The following is a 12,086-nucleotide window of genomic DNA, read 5'->3' as shown; positions in this document are numbered from 1 at the left end:
AGTAGAGTACAGAACTGATCGTGGGAAACTAGAGCATGTGATTACTGAGAACTGCTAACGCTAAATGTTTTGATGGCCATTACGCAGAGCACCCCTCCCTCTCTCTCTCTCTCTCTCCCTCCCTCTCTCTCCTGTACATGTCTCAGGGCAGATCACACAGCAGTGAAATGCTGGTGTCAGTTTCACCTGAACTAGTTAGTCTTGGCTGGGTGCCCCCCTGTATCTCATCCCACCCTATATTTTCCTATGCCACTTAACTGCCTAACGGCAACCGTGAGATCCAGGAGAGGACCGGCTGCTCTTCTCAGTTCTCACAGCCACGTTTGTTTTTTCAAATGAATATCAGCAGTGTATTGACTGAGATCCATTTGACATCTAGAGTTTCCAGGGAGTGCCCAATAACATTTGAGGAAAGTGGTTACATGAAAGTCAACTTTAGAATGATCTGTGCAGGCAACACTGCATGGATAGAAGGGAGTCTCTGACTGACTTGTTTCACTACTTTCAGATTACATACTGTAGTCTTGATCGTAAGCACCAGTGGTGGACAAAGTATCCAGTAATTGAGTAAAAGTATATATACTCCTGGTCAAATATTGCTCAACTACATGTGAAAGTACTGGAATACTTGCCATTCAAAGTTTTCAAAAGTACATTGTTTTTTAGTCTTACATAGGTAGAGGCCTCGTATAAGCCCCTTCACCGTGAGTCCGTGATACATAAATGCAAGGTGTACACTTTGCGTGGCACGTGCAGTGCCAACAAAACTCTCTATTCCCATTGAAAACAACCGCAAAATCACGCCTGCAGAGACAGAAACACAAATCCAGGTGTGAGATCATATCCTAAATTTACAATTTAGGCATTTAGCAGACGCTCTTAATCCGATTTACAGCTAGTAAACACAAGAACCTGTCAACAGTATAATATTAAAGAAACTCACACCCGTGTGAAGTGAAGGGCGCTCTTATCATCATACTACAATCGCATTCTGGCCAATTACAATTTGCATCCTCACCTTTGTTTTTAATGTTTGTGTTTTACACAATGTTTGTGTTTACACAAACACTCAAAACTGGCCATTCATTATCAATGGCATTTAATGTTTGTGTTGGGACAAACACTCAAAACTGGTGTTTCATTATCAATGGCATTTGATGATTGTGTTGGGACAAGGACAGTAAACTGTCCATTCATTATCAATGGCATTTAATGTGTTAAGACAATGTTTGTGTTTACACGCACCATCAAAGCTGGACATAGGAGGGGCTAGCACCCCTCAAAGTTGTATATTGAAACTATACAAACTAAAGGATGCCAGGTCAAAATAACATGCTATCTCATTTTAGCCTTTGCATAACCCTGTAAGGTCGTCAAGGGTTGCCCTAAAGTGAGTCTTCAGACTACAGGCAGAAAGCATGGCGCATGTACTGTATCAGCAGACCCAACGATGCTGTTGCCGGGGCAACCTACCATGTCAGAGAGGAGAGTGGTGGAATGTTCGTTGAGGCTGATGACGCCCTCCCCCAGTTGGTGTCTCCTCAGACGGTTGGAGAAGATCCTCAGCTCCCTCTCAACCTTCTGCCCTGAGTCCACGTTGGCAAGCAGCTTCCAGAAAGGTAGCCTGCATGGGACACATGGGAGCATCATATAGGGCAGTAATGTTGTCATTGTTTTCACATTCAACGGTAAGCAAAGTTGTGGCTTTTGCCTTAATTTTACTTTTTTTATAGAGGGATAGGTTACAGTAGACGGAGAGCGATGGGGGAATGACACGCAGTAAAGGCTGTCGGGATCGGGAGTCGAACCTGCGTCAAACTGCCAGACTGGATTACCAGCCACGGTGCCAGTCTATAAGCATATAACATTTCTATAATGACAATTTAAGACCTTTTTAATACCTCTTAAATGATGATTTGTGTGTGTGTGTGTGTGTGTGTGTGTGTGTGTGTGTGCGTGCGCATTGTAATGCCTCAACTCCTACAATTCCAAGTGCATGTCAGGGTGGGGGTTTACACGTTCAAATATGATTATTTCGGGAGGTCACAGCATGAAAAGTTTGACCTTCTGCTCTGAACCACCTGCATCCATTTGACCTGTTAACTCCTTTTATATTCTGTACCCACCATCCTGCTTTAGACAAGTAGCCTCATTGAACTTCTTTGTTCAACAGTGCAATGAAACTAACAGATTTTGCCTGAGCAACAGAGTAGCGTGCAACCAGGCCCCGAAGGGCTTTTTGCAGGGAAAGCAATTGGATCCTTGCTTGCAGGCCTTTAACTCAGAGTTAGTACAAATGGACCCTTACATCACATTTGGTTCGATTTGTACACTCAGAGTTATTATGGGGGTCCTTGAAATAAATAATAAAGTTTGAGAACCACTGGTTTAATCTGAAGCCCAGTGCACACCAAAGTTGCAACTGCAACCACTTGCACCAGAATCCTTAAAACTGCACCTGGTGGCCCGGACGGTTAGCTCAACCATCTTGCTCTTGCAGCATAAAGGCATAAAAAGCCACAAAACAAATCTAAAATAAAAAAGACCTGGAACCGGTCGATTCAGACCGCTGCAAATTGGTTGCAGTTTAGAATCACTGGTTTGGCTTTAATGACATCTAGTACAGTGGGTCTCAAAGAGTCCCAGGGGTCCTTGAGGGAGCTCCAGGGGGTCCCCAGCTAAATTATAACAACATCGACATTGACAACATTGATTTTACAATATGAAATGGGGTTCCAGAGATAGAAATGCCATTAAATGGGGGTCTGTAGTCTAATGCATGTCAAACAGGGGGTCCTTGAAATTTAAATGGTTGAATCACTGCTAGCGCCGTAAAAAGAAAGTGTGAATTTGGGGGTCCTTGACATGAAAACGTTTGAGAACCACTATTCTAGTATTCGCTCTTACCACAGTGTTTTCATGTTGGGCAGTTCCCTGCTGTGCTGAGACAGCTGTGCCACTGCCTCCTGGTGGGCAGCTCTGACATTGCGGGCCACACACACCGTGTACTGCAGAGGCAGACGCTCCATGCTGGGCCGCGACTGCAGGCAGAACTGCTGCCCCCCCTCTATCCCCAGCTGCAGGGGGATGTCCGGGGACACCAGCACCGCCACACCTGTGTACAATTAAGAAGAAGTAGAGCACAAGAATTAAGTTTAATTCGTCACATCACACAGGTCTGCAGGTGCAGGTGTAAATCAGTGAATGAAGCGTCATTGTTTCTTTGTCTTGGGAGAGCAGGAAAAAAGAACCCAGAAAAGCACCCAAAACAAAACACATGGCTCGCAGTTTACAAAAATAATCAATCAATCAATCAATCAATCAATCAATCAATCAATCAATCAATCAGATCTAATAAATAATAATAACAATAAAACTATTTGTATAGCACCTTTCATGAAATGCAGCTCAATGTGCTTTACAGAGCAATGGAGAAAAAAGAAAAGTAATGCAATACAGTGAGGACATGAATAACAAGAAATTTAAAAGGTCAATTAAAAGCAAGAGTGTAGAAGTAGATATTGAGCTGTCCACAGAGGCTGCCTGTTGAAGTTATAGTGGGAGTTTGTTCCACTCCGTCGACCCGTAGAAGCAGAAAGCTGCTTCACGAGTTTTTTTTTGTTTAGCGGTTTATGACATAATTAGGCAGGCAGTCATCTAGGTAGGAAGGTGCGAGACCATTGAGAGCTTTATAAACAAGTAGAAGAATCAATCCTAAAAACAACCGGAAACCAATGCAGTGAAGCTAAAACTGGAGTAATATGTTCTCTCATCTTAGTTTTAGTTGGCTGCCGCATTTTGGACAAGTTGAATCTAAAGTCTTAACCAGAAGGTCATGGAGAAGTTCTTAAATGCTGTCCCCATTGTGTCAAAGTAACATACGTAGTGTCTCTTGCCTGCTTCATCACAGCATTAGTTGCCAGGCTCACTGGTGGTCAGTGGGCTCTGACCACCTGTTTTCCATCTTCCACTTCCATAATATCCAGAAAACTACATTAACTACTGTATATTTTCTCCACTGTCCCAGGTTTGAGGTCACACAGCGTTGGAATCGACAGCCTTAGAATAGCCTTACTGAGATAATTTGTTCTATAGTGTACACTGTACTATAGTTTCATATTCTACTGTTAGACGGATGTTAGGTTCTTAGCTTGCTTATGATCTTTGATTACTATTCATATTATGTATTTGATACACCATGATTACCAGTGTTGTTCTTGCTTACTGTAAATCGCTCTGGATTAAGAGTGTCTGCTAAATGCCTAAATTGTAAATTGTTCAGTTCTGTCTTCATAATCAGGCAAATCCAGGAGGCCTTATCGCAAAGAGAAAAGATACATTTCATTGCCGTGTACATATCCCATAATAAAACATTTGAGCGGTGACCTAATACCTTGGGAAAGGCAGCCGAGGTGTTACCAGTATCTGTTTGACATTCTCCGTTGCAAACACATGGGAATTATCTTTCTGGTCAAAGGCTCTTCACTAGGCTTTATACAGTGAGTCCAGAGGATCTCTCAAACTATTAATCTGATTATGGACTGCTACATCACCAGTATCAGATCTCTTGCCTAGCCCTGGTCTTTGCCTGCATAAGAACAGTAAGCCCATTGAAATGAGAGAGGTCAGTTGAAGAGAGCCAAGCTCTCTACCCACCCAGGCGCCCGGATTGCCTGACCGTTCTGGTCGAGATTAAAAGAAATCGACCAAACACACAGATTGTCAGTGTGTTTCAGCGTCTTCCAAGTCCTTGATCTGATATTTCGAACTGGATATGAAGACCCACTGCCAGTGTCTGGGTTTTAATACTTCTTGTAAACGAGGCTGCAGGCTGTCGGCTCCACTTTGACCTGACTTGGACGATAGAGCTGCCTCTGAGAACGGAGCGCAAAGTGGAAGCGAATCTGGGCCAGAGGAGGGGGTTGGGGGGGGTGGAAAAGATGGGAGCCAGAAGGGGTGAGAAGGGGTGAGGGTAGCGGGTGGCGGGGGTGGCTTGGGGTAACCTGAGAGGCTGGAGGCATTCCATGCAGGGCAACTACATCTGCGGACACAATTATCTGCTTCACATAATCTGGTCATTTCACACAGTGCCTGGGGAGAGGCTTTGAATATGAGAGTACAGGCGACTACAGAGAAAAGAGCGTGGGAGTCGTAAAAACGTCTTTCCTCAGAGAGTATCAGAAAGGTTAGTACCTTTCTGATACTGAGTACAGTATGTGACCCCAATGTCTCTTTGGTCCAGGGGAAACTCCTTTAGGTATTCAAAGCCAGGGTGGTGCTGACAATGTATTACCGTAGAGGTAAACACAAAACCCGGAGTTGAAGCCAAAAGTGAATCGCGGCGTTAACAACACCATACGTTCCATCAAGGGTCTCTCGCCACACGTATAGGCCCACCCAACGCCAAACTAAACTCCCAAGTTCCATTCTAGGGATGCTTGTCTCGCCTCACAGTGTGGAAGCTGTATCAGCTGACACAGCCTCCCTCTCTCTCTCTCTCAGCCGCTCTCTACCTCTCCCTCACAGCGCTCCATCACCACCATCACCCCCCATCTCAGTGACACACACACTCTCACACTATGTCACATCAATGGCATCTCCGGTGGACTGGACACTAGCTGGTTGGACCATTCTAAGATTGGTTGCACCTGACCACCTGACCCATGTAACGAGCACATACAGTAAGCCATTAAGACCTGAGGTTCTACAAATGTCTTCTATTAAATCGTGACAGTTTTCAGAAACAAATATGCTGCTATATCAGTGGTGCTCAAATAAATAACGTCCGTCTAGTCAAGAGTCTGACGCCTTGAGTTCCAGTGGGCTGCTCAGGAGCTAAACGGAAAGCAAGGTGGCTCTTATTTTTAGAACAATACCTTAAATACTCATGATTCCCTGAAGTATTTTCCACTAGCTCTTGAAAAAATGAAAACCTGAAAGCCTGACAGACCGTATCCGCTAACCTTCAAAGCGGGCAGACAGACAGGCAGGGGTACGAACGAAAAAGAAAAGTGAATGAATTTTATTGGGCAGCCATGAATGATATGACACACACATGCACCGATTTTACGGCTGTTGAGCGAATGCACAAATCATACCACTCCTGGCTGTCAACTCTCCCTCAGGCCTCACACTTGCGCGCGCACACACACACACGCGCATACACACACAATCACACACGCACGCACGCACGCGCATACACACACATGTATTACTATACTTGTGAGGACATCGCAAGTATGAAAGAGGAAAACTCTTAACACATAAACCTAAAATGTAAATGTCTAAAACGAACAAACTAAATCTATTCCAAATTTTAAACTCTAAAAAATATATTTTTTTTATTCTAACCAAAAACAACCATTATTAGTGTGGTTGCCCATAGTAATTGTAACACTTTATTTATTCTTCTAAGTAATTTATTTTGACACACTATTTGTCCCACAGTTTTGACGGTACGCACTTGAGCCATATGTCAAATCGACCGGCTTCATCGGGAATATTGTGCTATCTCATTGCTAAGAGAAATGTTGTATAGTTTAATTGATATTAATTTATTTGTGCAATACATTTCCCCATTGACATGAATGGGAAAATGCGAAAACTCACATTCAAGTATTTTTTTCTTCTGAGACCGTAAGGGCTATAGTTACAGAACTTGAAGGGGAGGTTCATAATAATTACTAAAATGTACTTATCACCGTATATCGGTCGGCATCATGGTGGCGCTATAATTCCTTTTTCGCTGGATTCCTTGTGTCATGACGCATCTACCCATCTCCACACTACTCCTCCTACAGATTTTGTCCAAATCTCACAAAACTCGGTACACATCTATCACTATTTTGATAGTTCGTATCGTTGGGCTGTAATCGGCTCCCGAAGTTAGTTTGACAAAAAATGCCAGAAATCATGAACGGAATGTCCAATCCATCCCAAATTTGAATCACATGTGGTTTAATCAACCCAGAGCCAAAATAAATTCAATTTTCATCCATAGGGGGCACCGTGAATACAATAAATGTAACCGTTTGTTGCAGAAACATGATTTTTGGGGGTATAAATCCCCTCCAAATAACTTACGCATGATCACAGTGGTGACGTGACATTGTAATTTGCTAGTAAAATTAGTGGGAGGTGTAAGCGATTGTGGCAACCACACTTGGCAATTTTTTTTAAATTGTGACTTTTCTAGTTTTCTCCTGTGACAAGAGAGCAAGATGGTTGAGCTAACCGTCCGGGCCTCCAGTCCTTACAATGTGTATTTCTTAAATCCTGCTATAATTGTGGGGGTCCTCACATTTATAGTAACACAGGCATGCATGCACGCACACGCACACGCACACACACACACACACACACACACACACACACACACACACACACACACACACACACACACACACACACACACACACACACACACACACACACACACTTTAATAGGATACCGGAGACATCCAGGCCCATAAAGACACTTACTTCCTCTCTCTCAGACTGAGTACAGAGGTGAAAGGTCCCAGCAGGGTTGACCTTATAGGAGGGGTCAGCTACCATTTAATGTGACAGCCAGCGGTGGACAAAAGTAGGCTAAATACTCAAAATATATACTCAGGTAAATACTCAAAGTAATGGTTAAAAAAAAAAAAGCAAAAAATGTATTTGGTTATGTCAATGCTTGTGTTGCTGTGTTGAAATTTAGAAGAAAAAACAAGAAGTTAGTGAGTAAGTTTGTGTCCCCAGAATACCTTCGTAGAAATTAGTCTGTATGAGACTTTATACTTCCCACTAAGTCTCAGAGGCAATTATTGCACTATACCAACAGTAATATTTGGTGATATGGACTGATAGATGAAAGTATTTAGAAGGCATTTGTAGAATTGGCCTTAGGTCTTAATGGGTTAAGGGGGAAAAAGCTGGTTGTGTGTGTGGGGGGGGGGGGGGGGGGGGGATGGAACAACCATCTGCTGTGGACCAGATGGTTGTCTTACCTGTCATATTTATACTGTTATTTATGACACCTGCACACTTACAGACCTGACCCGGGGGTATTTAAAAAAATGCATTCAAATAGTGGCCTCAGTGTGCACGCACGTGGATGTTATGTGCGCTGCAGGCATGTATTTCCTTAACAATGGAAACTTGGTTTCTGTGCCCAACCTCAAGAAATTGATGGCCGCAGACCCGAAGCATCCTGCCACGGTCGTAAATTTACAATCCTGCCACTTATTGAAAAATACTGGAATCACTGGAGAACTTTTCAACGCACATTTGTTCCTATCGGAGTATCGGCCAGTCAGTCACTCGTATTGACTGATTCATGATTATTATGATTGTTATTATTCTTTCCATTTCAAACATGCTGCACTCCATTGGCTGTTATAACTGACATACTGTATCTGGCACTGTAACTGTTTAACCACATGAACCCTTGTGGCCCAGCCGGCCCTAATGGCCAAAACTAGCAGATGAAAAAGCTCACAACGTGTCGCAATGTGCCGCGTCCTGACTCGATGCAATGCGGGGTGCGAATAGCGTTATTTTCACACACAGCTGCTCCTTATAATGCGCTGCAGAAAAAAATATATTATGAGGATCGGCTTGGCACTTTTTGGCACATTTTGTTGCCCCCCTCGGCGTGTTGCCCTACATGCAGTGCATATTGCGTGTATACGTAGCGACAGCACTATGTAGTGCAGTCAAAAGGTACAATAATTTGTATATTTGTATTTTATTAATTTGCAGGGGTGCAATAATAATTTGTCTTTGACATGTAGTGCAGTGGAAATCATAATTACAGAGTGGAACAAAATGTGGCATTTTATCCTAATCATTAGTGAAGACCAAGTATATGAAGATAGATTGAAAAGTGGTGAAGTGGTCCTTTAAGTATTCAAAAATACCCATTAAAAAGTTAGGCTACTGAAAATCTAACATTTTCCAGACATTTTCAAGAGCTGCTACTTTCTTTCACTATAATTTGTATGTATTCTTTCTTCCTGGAAATGTAGTGGAGTTAAAAGTAAAGGCACAGATACTCAAAAACAAATAAATGTACTTTGTTACTGACGAACAACAAACCAAGCAACCATCGGGGAGAGGTAAAGAATCTTTTCCTTGGGCTCCGCAAATGGAAAGATTGAGTCGGAGACAGAAATAAGGAAAGAGGGGGAGACAGATAAAGAGAAATAAAGAGCAAATTATGGTGAAGAGAGACAGATTAAGATGGACAGAAAAGGGGGGTGGGTAGATGGGAGAGACTACCTAGTCCTAAGGTTGTAGCCAGAAATGTGTGTGTGTGTGTGTGTGTGTGTGTGTGTGTGTGTGTGCGCGCATGCATGCATGCGTGCGTGCGTGTGTTTGTAATGTATTACTATACTTGCGAGGGGAAAAATATCCTCACAAATATTGTAGAATTTTAATAGACATTGTTTGAGAAATTGTTGTAAAAAGGTTAAATAATGTTTCCTCCTCCATGTCATCAGTGCCCATGCCCGAGGCGGGGTTGGCGAAAGGGCCTTTCTTTTTTTTTACGCTTACGTTTTGAAGGGACAGACAGTAGGCTGACAGGAAACGGGAGAGAGATGGGGGGATGACATGCAGTAAAGGCCGTGTCGGGCTCGGGGGTCGAACCCACGGCACACTGCGACTGGATTACCAGTCGGGTGCCCAGACGGTTACGCCACCGCCTGGGCCCTAAAGGGCCTTTCTGTGTGGAGTTTGCATGTTCTCCCCGTGTCCCCTAGGGTAGGTATCCTCACAAAAAACATGCAGTAATCCTGGTCTCTAAACTACCTCCCCCTGGCCAGCCGGGGCGCCCGATGGAGGGGAAAGGAACTGGTTGAAATAAGGTGTTCCTTCCACGCGCTCCATGTCCAACCAGGGAAACTCCCCCCTGTCAGGTGTAAAATTGAGAAAGCATGAGTTCAAGTCCGTTGCTCTCCCCATGTCCCCCATATATGGGGACTACTGTAGGTTGGCGCCGGCGGAGGGTGTGTAGAGCCCAGTATCACATTAGATAATTGACACAGGGGTGAAAAATGGGTTACAAAATAGTGGGATAAAAAAAAAAGGTTAAAAAATGATTTATTTACATTTAGGAAGAGATTCAGTTTGGGATAAGGGTCATTGCATTTAGAGGCTTAGGGGTTGAGGTTAGAGTTTTCCACATTTTATACTTTGTTAAGCGCTGATGTCACATCAAATGTTGCCTTTGTGTTTGTATTTGTTGATGACTTATAGGCCTATTATTGTGTACATTTTGTATGCTACAGTATGTTGATGAATTGAATACATAGGGCCACAATGTAAACAAGTCCCCAGGACATTTCTGACTAATAAAGTATTCAATCAATCAATGAGCTTGTAACTGTTGATGTCCTCACAAGTATAGACTATACGGTACTATAAACTATAAGTGTGTGTGGATGTCCTACATTGTCCTCCCAAAGCAGCTGATCTCAGCTCTGATGCGTCTTCCACAATTAATTTCAACCTGCTAATCTCTTGACACTAGCTTTACAAATCGCTTGGCGGGTGGAAACCCGCCAGATGCATTTGGATGCATTTGCCATGTCAAAAAACTTAAATTGTTATACTTTTCAGGATTCAAATTCAAAAGCATCAAAAGTAGCAAATCTACAAGCTCAACATGATCTTCTTCTTCTGATGCTTTTGTGCGACACTAGCCTGGCTCCAGCCCCTGAATCGCTAGCCACATAAAAAAATGATGTTCAGGCGATTTAGGGTCTGGTGACGCTCCCGAAGGAGGTCTCAGACTCGGTTGGAAATCCAACCGACGAATCAGCGTCGTTTCAACTCGATGACGTCAAACAACAGTGCTGTCCAGACACAAACAAACATGGCTGCCCCCACTGCGGTAACTCACGGCCGTATCAATCTGGCTATTAAATCGACGTATGATAAATAATTTCTTTACAGACACGAGCGGTTTTATAAACATCATCATCCGACATATTTTACCGCTTTTGTTTACATACTAGTAGCGCTCGTTGGCTGTGTTTGTTTGGTTAGCAAACAGGTTAGCCATAGCCACATGATTGACACAATGCCATCTGCTTTCCTACTATTCTGATTGGTTGGTATGAACCAATCACCGAAGACTGCCTCTTTGGCAACGCCCATCCCAGAAACGGTTGTAGTAGGGAGGGCGTTCAGACTGAATAATGGAGTGAAACGAAATGAAAATTCAGACTGAGTGTCAGGCTAGTGCGACACTGTAGTGTGATCAAATAGGATTACCAAAAAAACCACAAAATGTTAGAATATGGGAGATAGGAGGTTTCTGTCCAACAGCGATGAAAATCTAAAAGTAGTCAGTCGAAGTAGATATCAACAGATGGTGAATAAATGTCTTTCCTTGGACCCAGACGGAACGTGAGACAGCTAGATGGTCTCAATCGAATAGCTATCATCACACTATCACTTATTACAACAGCTCGCTATAAAAACAACCAAGGCCCAGGCTCTTTCCAAGCTCTTATTTGTAATGATGAGTTGGGGAAACTTCCAGGAGAGCCAAGTCATCTGTCTTAATACTACGAACCTTTGTATCTCCATATTTCAACTTAAAAAAAAAACGTTTTCTTGGACAGTACGTCATATACATATACGTAAGCAATTGTTGTGAATTTAGCCGATCTACAAGCTCACAAGGCGTCTCATAGCGCAGTTGATTCTCAACCATTTTAATTTCAAGAACCCCCAGTTTGACATGCATATTAATCTACAGATCCCCATTTAATGGCATTTCTATTTCTGGGACTCCAATTTATGTTGTAAAATCTATATTAATTTAACTCTGAGTGTACAAATGGAACCAAATTTATTTAGTTCCATTTGTACACTCTCCAAACTATCATTTTGCTGGGGACCCCCTGGAACTCCCTTAAGGACCCCACCTTGTGAGCTTGTAGATCTGCTATTTTTGCTACGGGAATTTGAAGAAATCTGAAAGTGAAAGTGTTAAGTCTGTCTGTGGTTTCAGGAATAGGCCTCCTGAACCAATGACAAGTATAAACAGGAGCTTGTGACTAAATAACAACTACTTTGGCTCCATTGGAACA

The 12,086-nt window shown here is 43.0% G+C and overlaps 1 protein-coding gene across 1 annotated transcript in view; it reads right to left on the bottom strand.

Moving 5' to 3' along the window:
• Nucleotides 1-12,086, bottom strand: part of LOC308314850 (SITS-binding protein) — a 34,954-nt gene that overhangs the window by 13,578 nt on the left and 9,290 nt on the right. Inside the window, exons 3-4 of the mRNA XM_080762606.1 lie at nucleotides 2,908-3,115; nucleotides 1,474-1,624 (exon numbers count right to left, since the gene is read on the bottom strand). Coding sequence (XP_080618732.1) covers nucleotides 1,474-1,624; nucleotides 2,908-3,115 — 359 coding nt within the window. The remainder of the gene's footprint in view (nucleotides 1-1,473; nucleotides 1,625-2,907; nucleotides 3,116-12,086) is intronic.

Source organism: Protomyctophum bolini, assembly GCF_963924005.1.
Source record: "Protomyctophum bolini genome assembly, chromosome: 4".
Lineage (NCBI taxonomy): Eukaryota > Metazoa > Chordata > Actinopteri > Myctophiformes > Myctophidae > Protomyctophum > Protomyctophum bolini.
This window is presented reverse-complemented; position numbering and strand designations above follow the sequence as displayed.